The following is a 16648-nucleotide window of genomic DNA, read 5'->3' as shown; positions in this document are numbered from 1 at the left end:
ATCTTCCCAGACCAGGGCTCGAACCCATCTCCCCTGCATTGGCAGGCGGATTCTTAACCACTGGACAACCAGGGAAGTCCCTGATTTTGAGCAATTTTAATCACAATTAAATGCCTTGGTATACTTTTCTTTATATTTCTTGTGCTTGGGGTTTGTTGAGTTTCTGGGATCTGTAGGGTTTTGTAGCATTTCTCAAATTTGATTATGTTTCGGTTGTTATTTCATCAGCATTTTTTCTGTTCTCTCCTCTCTGTCTTCTCCTTCAGAGATTCCAGTTACATCTATCTTGGCCTTTTGAAGTAGTCCCACATCTCACTGACGAAGTATTCATTTATTATTTTTTTCTTTCTCTGTGCCTCATTTCATATAGTTTCTATTACTGTATCTTTAAGTTCATTAATCTTTTCTTCTGCGATGTCTAATCTGCCATCTATCTCATCCAGTGTATTTTCCATCTCAGACATGGTACTTCCATCTCTACAAGTTTGATTTGGTTCTTTTTCTTTTTTAATGTCTTTCATGTCTCCATTTAATTTTTTGAACATATGGAATGCAGTTATTAGTAAGTGTTTTCATGTCCTTGTCTATTCATTCTAGCACCTGTGTCAGTTCTGGGTCAGTTTCAATTGCTTGATTTTTCTCCTCATTATTTTCCTGCTTCTTTGCATGCCAGGTACTCTTTGATCAGATGACAGACATTGTGAATTTCACTTTGTTGAGTGCTGGTTATTTTTCTATTCCTATAACATTTCTAAGCTTTGTTATGGGACAGGTAAGCTACTTGGAAACACTTTGATCCTTTCTCGTCTTGCTTTTAAGATTTTTTATTGAGACCAGAATGATGTTTAGCCTATAGTTCTAATTATTCCCCACAATTGAGGCAAGGCCTTTGTGAATACATTGCCTAATAAATTATGAGGTTTTTCTAGTCTGGCTGGAAAAACTACACACTATTCTTGGCCCAGTTTGAGCTTTGAAAACTGTTCCCTGTAATTCAGCAGTCCTTTACAGGGACAGTTTTACCCAGGCAAGACATTTGGTAGCGTCTGAGCATATCTTATTATTACCATGACTAGGCGTGCTACTGGTATCCAGTAGGTTGAGGCTAGGAATGCTGCTAGACATCCTACTATAGGATATCCCCCAACAGAAAGAAAATTTTCCATCTAATGTATCAGTAATGCCAAGGTTGAGAAACTCTGCTATAATCCTTTCCAGTCATTCTTTCTCTGGCCTCCAGCAGTCCCCTCACACACATGTGCTGGTCAGTGCACCACTGAATTCTCAAGAAGGAGCCTCTGCAGACCTGCAGAGTTCTTTCCCCATGCAGCTCTCTTTCCTCCAGCACTTTGTCCTGCAAATTCTTACCAGCTGTTCTACCAGCCTGTGAGCTCTGTCTCTAGCTTAGAGGTTGGCTGAGCTCTTCCTGGGTTCCTCCTTGCTGTGCTACAGCCTGGAAATTCTTTCAAGGCAGTGAGCAAGGGTACTCAAGGGCTCACCTTGTTTGTTTCCCTTTCTCAAGGTTCACTGTCCTTCATTTCTTCATGTCAATAACTTGAAAACTTCGTTTCATGTATTTTGTCTATTTTATTGTCGTTGCTATTTTAGACAGGTGGGTAAATCCACTTCCCATTACGCCATCTTGGCTGGAAGCAGAAGTTGACTTCTTATTTATTATTGCTGTCGAATGTTCTCTTTATTTCCTCTCTTGTTTAAAGAAAGCAACCTTCCTTGTTTTTAATCTTCTCAATCACAAATTATTCACTATATTTATTTTTCTCTGTACCTGCATCTTCTCAACAAGCATCAGTTTTGTTGCTCATGGTACACTCTCCTTTCCCTATGTTTCTTTACACGGTTTTGTTTGTGTTTTAATTTTGTGTGATGATTCGCTTGCATTCTTCTATTTGAAACTGTAAGCTCAAATTTTAGTTATGCTTGAATTTAGCATTATTAAAATAATCACCATAACATGATTTTATTTTTGTTCTTAATTATTTCAATTCTTTGATTTACAAATTTGTCTCAGGAAACAAAATTACCCCTGAAATGAACAATAGCAATTGATTTCATCTTGTGTTCAGTTGACAGTAATGTAACTATTCAGTGAAGGAAACATTTTGAAGTGCTTGTGGTGTGCAAAGTTGTATTTACTGTTGGATTAACATAACTGGTAATAAATCATAAATACTAACTTATTAGGGAGAATACGAATTGTGAGTAACAAAAGGCAAAATTGTCTTGGTATTGTGTACAAATAGCTTAATTTAGATCTTTAATCTAAACTATGCCGAGGTAAATTAGTGTTTCTCTGAAATCTGCTTACTCTTTTGGGTGAGCTTTTCCAAACCATTATAAAGTGAGGAGGCAGTCTATGCAGAAGGTATTCAAGGTAACATTCAGGAATTTGTAATCCTTACAGAAAATAAATAACAACGGAAACATGAGTGAATTTGATGAAAAGCTTACTTAATCCTTTGGGTTTGGCCATTTGTTTTTATTTCCGTTGCTAGCTTGACACATAAGCTCACAGAATTTTAGAAGTACAGATGATTTTAGGGATGTTTGTCATGGGCCTGAGAGATTGTAATCATTGGCATCAAGGGTTTTAAAAATATACAAAGTCCAATAAAAATCAGATTACTTCCTAAAGGTACAATTTTAAACTGTTTCTTTGGAGTTAAGAACAGGTTATGAAACAATGTGATAATGTCGTTAAGTTCTGTGGCCAAGTTTCAAAGCATGTTGAAATAATATACAGTATCTGAAATAGAGGATACGATCCCTAGTGTCCCTAAGTCAGGACTGCCTGCGCATTCATTCAGACAAACACTTTGCAAGATATTGAGGAAAAACCAATAGCCAAATAATGGAATTTGCTCTAAGACCAGGTGTGTTTTCCAGAGCGGTGCTGTGGGCAGTAACTGAGTGGTTTTTCAAGGAGCTAATGAAAATTAACCACATCAGTTTGATATTGTCATATACTTGCTGTAGGCAGTTCAACTGAAAGTTTTCGGTCCCCTTTCTCTCTACTAGTTTCCTTTCCTTTTCAAAGGCCCCGCCCCCTGACGCAGCAAGGGTCCTGTTCGTTAACTGCTTTATGCTAGATATGCTGCCAGTGACCCTCTTCCTCTGGTAGGACTATGCAATCACCATCAAAGTGCTTCAACAATTTAACACCACGGTACGCAGGCCTCTCACTGCTGTGGCCTCTCCCGTTGCGGAGCACAGGCTCCGGACGCGCAGGCTCAGCGGCCATGGCTCACGGGCCCAGCCGCTCCGCGGCATGTGGGATCTTCCCGGACCGGGGTTCGAACCCTCGTCACCTGCATCGGCAGGTGGACTCTCAACCACTGTGCCACCAGGGAAGCCCAAGCAGCTGTATTTTTTTAACCTTCTCGTCTTCAGCTTTGAGTGCAGGAGATAATGCAGAAAACTGCCTTTTTTTTTTTTTAATTAAAAAGAAATTTTTTTTACACTTTTTTTATTGAAGTACAGTTGATTTACAATATTGTGCTAATTTCTGCTGTACAGCAAAGTGACTCAGTTATCCACCTATATACATTCTTTTTTTATATTCTTTTCCATTATGGTTTATCCCAGGAGGTTGGATATAGTTCCCTGTGCTCTACAGTAAGAGCTTGTGGTTTACCCATTCTAAATGTAATGGTTTGCATCTACTAACCCCAAACTCCCAGTATGTTAATTAATATCATAATTTTAATATCAAATAAATAATTATCACACTGGCCTCACACAACAAATTTTCCCGATATCCTTTATGGATGTGATTCTTAAAACTATGTAAATCACAAGATTAATAGTAAATGTAAACAGAAGAAATTATAGATATAGACAAAAGGTTGGAATATTCTAATAAACACCGTCATTTCCATGGGATATTAATCCAAGAAAACTGCCTTTTGAAGTCACATTGAACTCACTGACTTCCATCAGAAGCATATCAGTAGTTGCAAACATTACAGTGTAAATTAAATCCTTGAAGACTTTGAACCATGTGCAAAACCGGAAATACAGATGCAAAAGATTTTTCATTGTTTGGAAGCTCTAAGCCCAAAATGTCTTTTTCTTTGACAGTGTATTTGAATACTCTGTCTTGATTTTTCGTGGCACTTTAGAATTGCTCCACAAATAAAGAAAAGTCAGATATTTTGTGCTAGAGATGTTGTATAAAGCTCAAGAATACATAAAATTATCTTCTGATTCCTAATTTATTAACATTTAACTGGAATTGATGTTTAAACATTGGTAACATTATTGCAAGGATGCATCTTTGCTCTGATGACGTATGTGCATATTATTACTTTAAAGAACTTATTGACTTACCTGGTTTGCAAGACTGAAAAACTGTATCATGGACTATATAGTAAAGAAAATACTTTTTACATTCAAAGGTCCAAAGGGACAAAGAAAAAGACAGAATGGAAATATGTGTGGTCTGACTTAGACATGGGCAATTTTTTTTTTTTCTGTAAAGGGCCAGACAGCAAATCGTTTAGACTTTGTGGGGCCATCAGATCTCTGTATTAGTTTCCTAGGGCTGCAGTAAAAAAAATCACAAATTTGATGGCTTGAATCAACAGAAATGTATCCTTTCAGTTCTGGAGGCAAGAAGTATGGCAGTGAGGTGCTGGCAGGGCCATGCTGCCTCTGAGGTCCTAGGGAGGCATCTGTTCCCCGTGTCTCTGCCGGCTTCTGGTGGCTGCTGGCTACACTGGGCACCCTTGTCTCGTAGCTGCATTCCTCCATCTCTGCCTTCAACGTCACATGCCCCATTTTCTTGTTTGTCTGTACGTCTCTGTATCCAAATCCCCGTCTTCTATCTCATAAAGAGACCAGTCATTGGATTTGAAGCCCACCCGAACTTACTATGACCTCATCCTAACTCGATTACAACTACAAAGACCATATTTCCAGATAAGGTCACCTTCACGGATACCAGGGGTTAAGACTTCAACATATCTTTCTGGGAGCCACAGTTCAATTCACTACAGTCTCTGTAGCAACCGCTCAACTCTGTTTTTGCAACGTGAACACAGCCAAGGAGAATACGTAAACAAATACATGTGCCTCGTTCCAGTAAAACTGTATTTACTAAAGCAGGTCATGGGTCAGATTGGGTCAGGGGACTAGAGTTTACCAATGCCTGGCCTAACTAATTGAAACACAACTGCAGCAGAGAAGAAAAAATAAAACAATTTTTCCTGGCATTAGTTCATTTTTTAAAACATATTTATTTGGCAGCTCCAGGTCTTAGTTGAGGCACACGGGATCTTCACTGTGGCGTGTGGGATCTAGTTCCCTGACCAGGGATCAAACCCGGGCCCCCTGCATTAGGAGCACGGAGTCTTCACCACTGCACCACCAGGGAAGTCCCAGTCAGTCCATTTTTAAAGTATAAAAATGCCTACATATTTGTATATATAGCAACACTTATTTTTTGAAAGATGTCAACTTAGGGCAAGAAATGGAACCTTTATAATGATTTCAAATCCCAAAACTCTATTACTAAAAATGCTTGAATGACAATATTTTTCTGGTCAATGAAAAGGTTTTTGAGGATTATTTAGTTATGAGAGTCTATATAAACCTTTCCTCCAAAGAGATCAAGGCTATTTTGGAAACAAGATTTTCCTTTAACTTGGGCATATTTATTCACTCCAGTAGAAGGAATGTGCCTGTTTCCCTCACTGAGCATATGTTCCCTGAGGGCAGGGACAGTGTTTGATTCAGTGGTGTGTTCTCAGCATGTTAGTCATTCAATAAATATTTATCTAAAGTGACTTGTTTGTTGGAATAACAAGAGTAAATCCGTGTGTTGTTGTTTTAATCCCGTTGTACAAATATAGCCCCTGTCACCGCACCTTGAAATTATTTATTGTCTTAAACAGAAAGGAAAGCTACGTTAAGGGGAATCCAATTTCTATTAAAAGCTATTGGGAGAACTTGTAAAGAGAAAAATGGAGTAATGAATCAGAGGGGGTCAGTGAAAAATGTTAGTTTATAAAATAGGAGTCATCAAAAAGTAGAAAAAGGTAGGGAAGTCAAGATACGTGTCAACAACCAAGCTAAGCTATTAGCAGCTGCTTTCACAGTGCAGCTCAGTTCAGTAGCAGAGACACATGGAGCCCCATGTGGGACACCCTCAATATGGGACGGGTAGGATTCAGTTTGGTTGAAGAGGCGGCTGGAGGAGCACCCAACTTTTCCAAGCCTAGGTTCTGGTATTCTGGGGTCAGTCCAGCTCAGAGTTTCCCCACTCTCCTTATCGCTGGAAGGAAGGCAGAAGTTAGAAAGTGAAAGGTATTCGGAGTCATAATTTTGCTCAGATAGAATAGAATCAAGACTTGTTGACAGCGTAGATGTAACCTGAGTTGACGTGGGCAAATCAGAGTCAGCGAAGAGACTCCGAGTTGGAAGCACATTAGAGAGAGCAGTGTGATGTGTTTCATGATGGCCAAGGATGAAGAGAGGGGCAGAGAGACTCTTCCGGAGAAGGACTCTCAGGAGAAAATAGCTAAATACAAGTCCCAGCCCTAAGGACGTGGAACCCAGGAGAAGACCTGGGCCACCAGGAATCATTTGTTTCAAGTTGATTATGGAAACACTCAAATAAAAAGTGAGTTTAGGAAAGGAGTGGGGCGGGGGAGACACTGAATGCTGAAGACAAGGCCTTAAGGGACCTTCAGACTGAAAGGAAAGACAAAAGGAGAAGGAATTGAAAGGAGGACCACGTAAAATGTGGATGAGCCCTGGACCACGGTGTAGAATGTGGATACGGCCCTCCCTCTTCTGGGCCCTGTATCTTCAGCAGCAGAGCCTTTTCTACCCACCCTGACCCCTGTCCTTTTAGCAAATTCAGGAAAAAGAGAGTTGCTGGGCAGAGAAACACAATTCGCCCTGCTCCTTCTAACTCGTTCTCGCTACCGGCCCTTGCAGGAAACTATCCCATCAATTTAGCTACTTGCATTGCCTTAAAAATCGAGATAGTGCTGATTAAATTCATTTTCTAGAAAGCACAGTGCTTTTGAAGGAGAGGAGTAGAAGCGAAGGATCCGCTTTTTTCCACCTGTCGAGACATTTAGGTCATTAACACATGATAATTGTGCCTTCTGAAGGAAACGTCTTTGTGAAAAATAATCAAATGTTCAACGCACTCGACAAAGTTTTACTTCTGTGAAGCTCCCAATTTGCTCCTAATCTTTAATAAATAAATAAAGAAATAAAAGTAGTATATGTTTTTGTAAGAAAAAGAAAGGTAATTTTTTATGAATGGAGAAAATGCAGCAAGAGAAAACTTTTCCATTGTGGAAAATTTAGAAAACGTCAAGACCAACTTTTAGCTAGCTCCTGTATCAAAATTTGTGGCTGACCTTACTTTTTTTTTGTATTAATGTGAAAAATCAGATCTAGTAGCTTAAACAAGCACCCATAGCTCTCATTACCAGAACGTGTGCCTCACTTTCTGATAATACCGGACATTTTACACTGATTTCACGAATTTTTATTTCTTGTGGAAAGCAAGTTTGCTCAATAAGCAATAATACCCTTACTTTCCACCATTCTCCAGATTGAGGAGACAGCCAGTTTGTAGGCGAATGTGACGCTGACATCATGCAAACCTTTTATCTTCACAGACAGGCCAGTGAGAATGGAGCCCTGAGCATACTTCGCCGGGACTGATGTGCGCCCGGAAGGAATGAAGTATGGATGTGAAGGAACGTAGGCCTTACTGCTCCCTGACCAAGAACAGACGGGAGAAGGAACGGCGCTATACCAATTCCTCAGCAGACAGCGCGGAGTGCAGGGTTCCCACACAGAAGTCTTACAGTTCCAGTGAAACCCTGAAAGCTTTTGATCACGATTCCTCGCGGCTGCTTTATGGAAACAGAGTAAAGGATCTGGTTCACAGAGAAGCAGATGAGTTCACCAGACAAGGTAGGTCGTTGCTCTAGTAACACGAAGCACAGCTCCTGCTAACTTGCAGGGGTCACTTTTTTCCCTTCGAGGTGATATGATTATTTCTTAGATTGATGTCCTATCCTCTGATTTAGACTTTGAGATATTAGGTGATCCCTGAGTATCCCACATTAAAAGTAGAAAGCCACCTATGGACACATGGACCCAGATGCAGGTATGGACCACGTAAAGAATCATCCCACACCCCACATTTCATATGTGAGGTTGCGGTTCTGCGTGTGGTCCCAGTGTTGGTGCCTAAACTGGAAACCCAGGTCTCCAGGGCTCCCTGCCAGGCTCAGGGAGGTGCACACAGACGCTGTTTTTGTAGTTAGAACTGGCGTGAGGAAACTCATCTTCCCTCATGAGAAAGTAAGAATTCTTCTCTGGATCATGTCGTGATCCATCTGGCCCAGCTGTTTGTCTGTTTATAGAACGAGCCTGCGTCACAAGGGTTCCATTTTCTCTCTCGAAGGCATTTTGGGACGTTAAGTTTAGGCCTTAAAACATCCTAGTTTCCCATAATGTGATCCATTATGGTTTGGTCATTCCCATGTGTTTGTTGGACACTTTTACGCTCTGTTTTCTGCCTGCGTGTTCTACCAGTGCAATAGCGACTTCTGTAACTCGAGTTCACAGTCCTAACCCTACTGATTTCCGTGCTTTAAAGACAGTGGCTTCTTTAAAATTAGGCATACAGAGGGACATTTTGTTCCTTCCAACACAGCCTTGAGATGTGGGCGACATTGCCACTAATAAAAATAAAATCCTCTTACATCTGCACTGCACAGTTCATTTACCTAGAACTTAGCATCCCGTAGCTAATTTTATCAAGAAACAAGGAAAAATAAATTAAACTTCAGAAATAAAGAATATATTCATTCTTTTCCAGTCACCTTACAGACAGTGTGACTAACAGTTTAATACTGAACAGGAACAAACTTAAGAAAAAGTAACAATGCTATAAATCATTCCAAAGTTTGAACTTTTCCATGGTTCTTTTCTTCTCTACGTTGTGGAAAGAGCCACCCTCAATAGGTTGAAATAGTGTTCCCTCACCTAAAGCAGTTTACGTCAAGAAGACTCATTTGATGTGCCAGAAAGATTGTGTTCCCCGCGAAAGCATGCCTTACTAATTACAGGTATCAAATTATACGAAAGAGGAAAAACTTGCTGAACATTTCAAATCCAGTTTTTAAGGGAAACACGGAGCAGATATTTGAGATAGGTACTCTTGCTAAATTAAGGGACTTGAGTTCACTGTCCCATGTGTGATCGTTCTAAACCCCATTTCTTCTTGCATAATCTCTACACAGTGAACAGAGATTATCAGAGTACATTTTTCACCAGTTTCAAAAACAGCAGGTACTGTAGAAATGCAGGCAATCTGAACCCGGTGTGAAGTCTTACCTTTTGTAACAAAAATAACTTTTAGTGACCTGTTGGCAAAGAAGAAGCTACACTGTGGGATCCTGTGAGAGGGAACAAAGCAGCACGTGTGGCGTGATGCGCCGGGGAAGCGCGTCTCTGCCCCCAGCAAGCGTTTAGTTTAGGCAGAGAGGACGCTTAACGGGTTAAAAATAGCGAGCTGAAGTCTTCACCTCCCAGGCAGCGTTCGTCCAGTGCACACTGTTGCTGATGACACGGCGAGACCATCTGTGGGAAGCCCGGAAGCAGAGTCTTAGGGGACCAAACATCCCTGTCACCTAGCTCCTTGCCAGCCAAGGACTAGAGAGTGAACGGGGCAGAGGGAAGGGACAGAGACAAGGTAGCCGACAGGGGCCTCTTGTCAGGAGCGGCCAAGTGCAGTGGTGAGAAGAGGTTTCAGAGCGGAGGTGAAAGGAAAAGCCAGAGTGCAGCGTGCGGAGGTGCTGCCACCCAGTTGGCGTGTTCCTAAGTCAGGTCGTATTAAGGACGCAAATGGAAGGCACTGCTATGGACAGCTGAGGTGTGCTGATTCCTCACCTCGTTCCAGTCAGTGTGCTCGGAGTCACGTGCACCATCACTGAACTCTCACAGCACCTCGGGACGTAGGGCCCAGGGGCATCGTCCTTTCACAGGTTGAGACGGTCAAGGCTTGGAGGCCTGAGATCCCAGTGAGCGCCGTGCTGGGACTTGAACCCAGGCCTGTCTGCCCCCAGGTGCTCAGGCTTCTAACCTCTGTGCGGTTGCCAAGGCAGAAAACGGGCAGTTCAGTGTCAACCTTGCCCTCTGGTTTCCTGGAGTCAGTCTTAGCCAATTTTGATGGTACCGATCGAGAGAAATGAGGAGACTGGACACAATATTTGGGAAATAAAATGGACGTGATTTTGTGATTGGGTGGATGAGCATGTGGGGAAGAGGGAGGCATTGCAAATGCTTTTTCTTTCGTCTGCTTTGATGTGGGGAATATTTGTAGCAGGAGCGGCAGATGAGGTGAGAAAGGAACAAGGGAAAGTCTGCTATCGGATGATGTGTTTCCCAAGCACGCATGATGAAGAATCCTCCCAGCCTTTCATTTTCTTTGAACCTGACAAATGTCAGTTTTTCCTCCCTGACTATTATGCTGTGGTATTAATTATTTAATTGACAAAATGTGCTTCCTGCCACAGCTCCTGACATCATACACATAATAAAAATGAAAGATTAAAAATATTAATGGTAGCCAAAGACCGTTGAAACTCTTCCAAAGAATCATGCTAATTGAGCTTGTCCATGGAGTTTCAAAGCACCTTGCCAGTCCAAATCCACTCCTTCTTTGAATGACACAGGAAAATGCAGCTTCAGCCGCAGGAAGGGGTAGTAGAGACGCCTGTTAATGCAATTACATGGAGAATTCAAATCTAGAAACACAATGATTTTAGTCAACTATAAAAAAAAGAAATGTAATATTTTTATTTTTATCGACCAATTTTATGGCTATTATCAAACTTAATTTTAATCATTTTCTATGGCTTTACTGACTGGCAAGTGGCTATTGTTAATTACGTGTTATATTCAGACACTAAAGCTAAGGAGGGTTTCCTTTCCACAGTAATGTGTCGTTTGACCGGTTCTCACACAGATCTCTTTCTCTCCTTTTAAATCTCTCCGTGTGGCTTACTGGCTGGTGGGAATAGTCCTTTCAGCAGCTGTGGAGCTCTCTGTAGGTGTGATGGGGTTAGGCTAATAGTGGCTTCTTTGGCATTCTTGGATACTATTTTCTTTGATTCATCTTTGAAGGGAATTTATCCTGTCAGATCTGAGACACATTTCTTATGAAACAGCTGCGTAAGATCATCCCACAGTTTTTAGAGAAGTGATAAAATAAAAGATCTTTCCTTCTCCGCACTATGTACATTGCCTGTGATGTCCTTGACCAAATGCGGAAGCTCATCAACTCCAGTGAGGAACATTGGCCGTGAAGGCGAAGTTTGAAATGAGGTGATATCTGGAAGTGGGAACACTTTTTTTCCACAGAACCCTAACCCTGGAAAAAAAGGAAAAACACCTCTGAGACAGTCTTAACCCAAAGTGTTTACTCGTTAGTCAGTCATCAGTGTCGTGGTTGTGAATTTCAGAATTTTAAAATGAAAAGTCTACCATTTATTCTTCATTTATAGAATGTCAGGGGAGGAAGGTTACCTGTTTTTAAATTTGAAAAGCAGACAGCCTTATGTCTGTGTTTGTACGCACCTGAAATCAAAATACATAATAAATTTACAAAGTAGGAAAGGGAAGGAGGAAGGTCACTGATTTCTGAGTGGGGCTCCCTGACCGCTTGCTTCTGGTCCCAGCAACTCTCCTGTTTCCTCACCACTGCTCTGGGATTTGCCTTCTCTTCCTGCTTGTCGCCATCAGGGGTGCTCAGCAACCGCCAGCTCCCACAGACACGACTTCTCACCTCATGGTATTGCTGGCCCAAGGCCGGTTCCAGTAGAGTTGGTGGGAAAGGAGATGCCACAAGCCCTGAAGCCTCCTGCTGCACCTGCTGCACCTGCTTGGTGGGCTGTGTCCTGAGTCCCGGTCCACCTTTTATACAAGATTCCGGATGCTAGACCTTCCCCTGACCAAATGTGACCCTCTTTTGAGAAACAGAAGGGCATTAGAGGCACGGTCTGAGTTTTTCTGTGCACATGTATCCGGGACTGTGGTATAAGCGTTGTTCGAGTCATGCCTCATTTACCCATCTCCCAAATGGCTCTTTACCCCTCCTGATCTGAGCAGTGATGTGGGTGCAAATGAGGTCTAGAACCCTCTTAGGGTCCACGATGCACGTGCCTTTCTTCTTGGGCCAGATGAACGCTCGAAGTGGGGTGAAGCCCTAGCGTGAGGATCAGAGAGGACGCTGTGGCTTCCCGGTGCCGGAGAGAGGCTCCCCGGCCCCTCCCACACTACTCACGGGAGTGGACGTCGTGCTGCAGGGGCAGCTGTCTTCCTTGCCCCTCAGGAGCTGAGGGAGCCTAAGTGGACGCCTTTTCTCCACTCCAGTACTGAGAGTGCCAGCCCCGGAACCCAGGGAGTAGAAAGGCTTGTCCCCAGCGACTAAGACGACTTGTCACTGCTTCCAAGGCAGCCCCCAGGAAAGCAGCGACAAGCTTAATGGCGCCCAGCACGTAGGAAGTGAGGTATGATGCAAAACAGACAGATCAGGAAGCTCCGAATGCAAATGAGCGATGGGAAGAAAAGGAAAGCCCAAACCCAAATGAAAGATTATAATAAGAGCACTCTCAGACATCTAAGTACAAAAAAAAAAAAAGCACAGTAGCAAAGCCAGCAGTAACGGCCGAACGCTAAGGTGGGGAAAGCCATAATTTAGAAACCAGAAAAAGCAGAAGAGATATGTTGAAGAAGGAAGGGTGGTCACTGTTGAAATCCAAATGACTGGTTTTGAAGACCAAGTAGAAGAAATGACTCAGAAGACGAAGTTCCAGGTAAAATTAAGAAAACACACACACACACCCCTTAGCACATCCTCGAGAAATTCTTTAACTTTGTGGATAAAGATACTTTACAAGATTCTAAAGAAAGAAAAACAAGTTACTCTTCTTGTGACTTACAAAAGAAACAAATATAAAACTAATGACTCTCTCATCATCAACAGTGAAAACTAGAAGACAACAGAATAACTTCTACCACAAGGAAAAGACTACAGCCCGGGGGTTCTATATGCAGAGAAGATATCATCCATCTCTCAGAGTAAACGCAAGATATTTAGGGACATGCAGAGATTCAGAGACTGTATCACCAACGTGCACCATCTGAAGTATTCAAGAAGTGATACCAACTGAATCAGAGTCACTACCTGTGAAAGGAAAGGAAAATGTGGTGAACCACCCACCGTGCAGTGTATGTGCGGTCAAATCCCAAAGGACGATAGAGCGAGTGGAAATGTGCAAGAACCACTGCAAGGGAAGCCCTAAGAAAAGACTAGAAATAAAACTCCTTCCGTCTCAGCAAAACCCAATAGTTGGGGGAAGCTGGTAGGGAGATTAAAAGTGTTCCCAAAATCTCATCTGAAGAAAGAGGGGAGAAACAGTCATGGCGCAGAGCTTCAGTGGAGGGGAATAATTGCTATCTTGCATTCATGTGGTAATGAAAAATATGTATTTGAATATGAATGTCAGGGAAGGGAAGGTAATCATTAGTGAAATGAAGAAAGCACAATAGACCTACCTAATTAGCAGGGGGGAAAAGGCATGAATAGCGATCTGATCAATTTAGCAAAAACAGCTCCAAGGGGAAAGAGGAAACAGGTAAAATCATGAATAACCATAAAACAAGACGGAAGACGTGAACTCTCCCGTATGACACATTACATGAAATAGGAATGAGCTGAATTTTGACACAAACAGAAACTAACCAGCTGATTTAGAAACGTTATTGGTATTTATAAGAAACAGACTTAAAATGGTTAAAAAGTGGTTGAGAATAAAGAGATGGATATCAAGAGATATCAGGTGAATACAAACAAAAAGAAAGTAGGATTGGCAGTATTAGTATTGGGAAAGGTGGAATTTACAATTAAAAACACTAAACAGGGTAAAGAGGACCACTAAGTAAATGGTAAGAGACAACGGGATGAATACTCTTAAAGTGCATACATTACGCAGTATAGTAGCTAAATTTACAAAGCAAAAGCTTTTAGGGAAAAAATGTTGTTAAAACACATTTATTGAGGGATATGTGGTTCACCTCCTTCAGAAACAGATCTAAAAAGACCAACAAAAATGAACATACTGTATATATTAAGAAATAAGTGAAATATCAGGAAAAAGGAACCACAGGAAAATAGGAAGAAGTAGATCATCATGATAAACTTAAATTAAAAGCAAACAAAAAGTTGATGCTTTAAGAAGTCTAAGAAACCAGAAAGCCCCGATGGTCCCGATTAAAGAATAATGAGAGTGAAAATAAGGAGAGATACTGAAGACGTCATGACGACGAAAGGAACTGCTCCAAACAGCACATTTTCTTAAATCCAGGGAAATTTATTTTTTCTTAGTAAAATTTGATCAACCCCAAATTATTTCAAAACATGGAGAAAAGTCATCAGAATCAGTTGCCTCAAAAGAGATTAGCAAGGTGATTAAAAGGGACACCATTAAAAAGTACCAGATAGGTTCCTAGGTAAATCTTACATAACCTTCAAAGTACAGCTAAGTCCATAGTTCAAAAAGCTATTCAACACCAAAAAAATAAAAAAGAAAAGAAAAAGATGGAAAGCACTAAAATTCATATTATGAGGTTGACATAACCTTAACAACAAAACTTGATTAACATGGTACAAAAAAGAAACTATCTAGACCAAAATTTCTTCTCAATATGTATGTAATAAAAATTCTAAACAACCATTTGTATATAAGAACCTAGCAATGTATAAAAACGGTAACAGTCTGGACCAGATTAATAACCAAGTGGTTACTAATCCTGGGTGATGATGCAAGGATTTTTCAATGTTGGGAAATCTATTAACGTAATTAGATTAATAAATCAGTGTAGAAAAGCATGATCTTATCACTAGATGATGAAAAGGTTTGGGATAAAATTTTAAACCCATTCCTGATTAAAATAAAACTCACTAAGTAAACAAGAAGGAAGAAAACAAATATGTTAGTCGTGTAAGATGATCAATCAAAAAAATCAGGGCTTCCCTGGTGGCACAGTGGTTGAGAGTCCGCCTGCCGATGCAGGGGACACGGGTTTGTGCCCCGGTCCGGGAGGATCCCACATGCCGCGGAGCGCCTGGGCCCGTGAGCCATGGCCGCTGAGCCTGCGCATCCGGAGCCTGTGCTCCGCAACGGGAGACGCCACAACAGTGAGAGGCCTGCGTACCGCAGAAAAAAAAAAAGCATTCTCAAGGGTAAGATTCTAGGACCATTTCAGTTAAAATCAGTAACACAAAAAGGCTCACCTACCCGCACAATTACTATGCAAAATTGTTTAGACATTTTAGCAATTGTAGTAAGAGAAGAAAATGAAACAATTGATATATATTTTGGAAAACGTTAAAATTAGCACTTTTGCTAAATACGTGATTGATTTTGTACATACAAAAAACCATGTGAAATAAAAACCGCTAGAAAAGTTTTTTTCAAGTTTGAAGCAAATTGGGTAAATGCAAGATGAATCTATGGACATCGCTGGTAGTATATTTAGCATAATAGCTAAGAGTATATTTTCTGGATGAAGATGTGTGTTTGAGACCCACACCTGCCATTCATTAACCAAGCGGCAAGTCACCTCATTTTGGCCGAGTAACTCGCTTGAACAATCACTTAGTTTCTCTGTGCTTCAGTTTCCTTCTGTGTACATTGTGCTTCTGCTTCAGTCTACAGTTTGCTGAGAATGAAATGAGTTGATATATATAAACTGCTTAGAATAATACCTGATGCACGTCGTATACCATTAAGTACTTATTAAACAATAATTGGCTAAACTTGGCGGTCAGAAAAAAATATCCTACCACAATGGCAACAAACACTATAAAGTTCTCTGGGATAAATGTTAACAAGAGTGGTATAGGACCTAATATGAAGAGATCTGTCAATATTATTGTGAGACAGACAACAGATCTGAATAAATGGAAAGACAGTCAATGTTTTCGGATGGGAAGACAGATATAAAAATACCAGTTCTATGAAAATAAATGCATAGGAGTCAAGGCTTATGTTTAATTGGAGAAAGTGATCTGAAAATTAACGTGGAAGAATAAATGTCAAAAATATATTCAAAAGTGAGGATAAAAGGGCCTTACCATATATTGTTTAAAATAGTATAAAGCCATGTAATCACGTCTATAAGATACTGGCGTAAATAAAGACAAGTTGATCAGTGGAGTTGGCTAAAATTTCAGAACTAGATCCTAGCATACAGGGAAATTTAGCATAAAACAAAAAATGGTTTTTCTATTCATTGGGATTTGATAAATGGTGCTGGCACAGCTGGTTATCCATCTGGAAGAATATAAAATTGGACCCATATCTTTCAGCATATTCAAAAATAAATTAAGATGGATTAAAGACAAATGTAAAAAATAAAGCAATAAGAACTCTAGAAGTTGATTGGAGAGACTGAATAAAGTAGCAATGACTTGACCCGTGAGTAGCAGAAAGTTCCCCAAACAGTGGTTTAAACACCTATCAGAATTATTTTCTTACAAAACAAGAAGTCCAGAGGCAGACCGTCCAGGGTTCAAAGATGCCATCAG

At 40.9% G+C, this 16648-nt stretch overlaps 1 protein-coding gene across 1 annotated transcript in view; it reads left to right on the top strand.

Annotated features, from left to right (window-relative positions):
• The first annotated feature begins 7727 nt into the window (after nucleotides 1-7727).
• The window catches only part of LOC141277523 (teneurin-3-like), a 31139-nt gene continuing 22218 nt past the window's right edge, over nucleotides 7728-16648 (top strand). The window contains exon 1 of the mRNA XM_073798738.1: nucleotides 7728-7959. Coding sequence (XP_073654839.1) covers nucleotides 7728-7959 — 232 coding nt within the window. The remainder of the gene's footprint in view (nucleotides 7960-16648) is intronic.

The sequence above is a fragment of the Tursiops truncatus genome, chromosome 21 (assembly GCF_011762595.2).
Source record: "Tursiops truncatus isolate mTurTru1 chromosome 21, mTurTru1.mat.Y, whole genome shotgun sequence".
Lineage (NCBI taxonomy): Eukaryota > Metazoa > Chordata > Mammalia > Artiodactyla > Delphinidae > Tursiops > Tursiops truncatus.
This window is presented reverse-complemented; position numbering and strand designations above follow the sequence as displayed.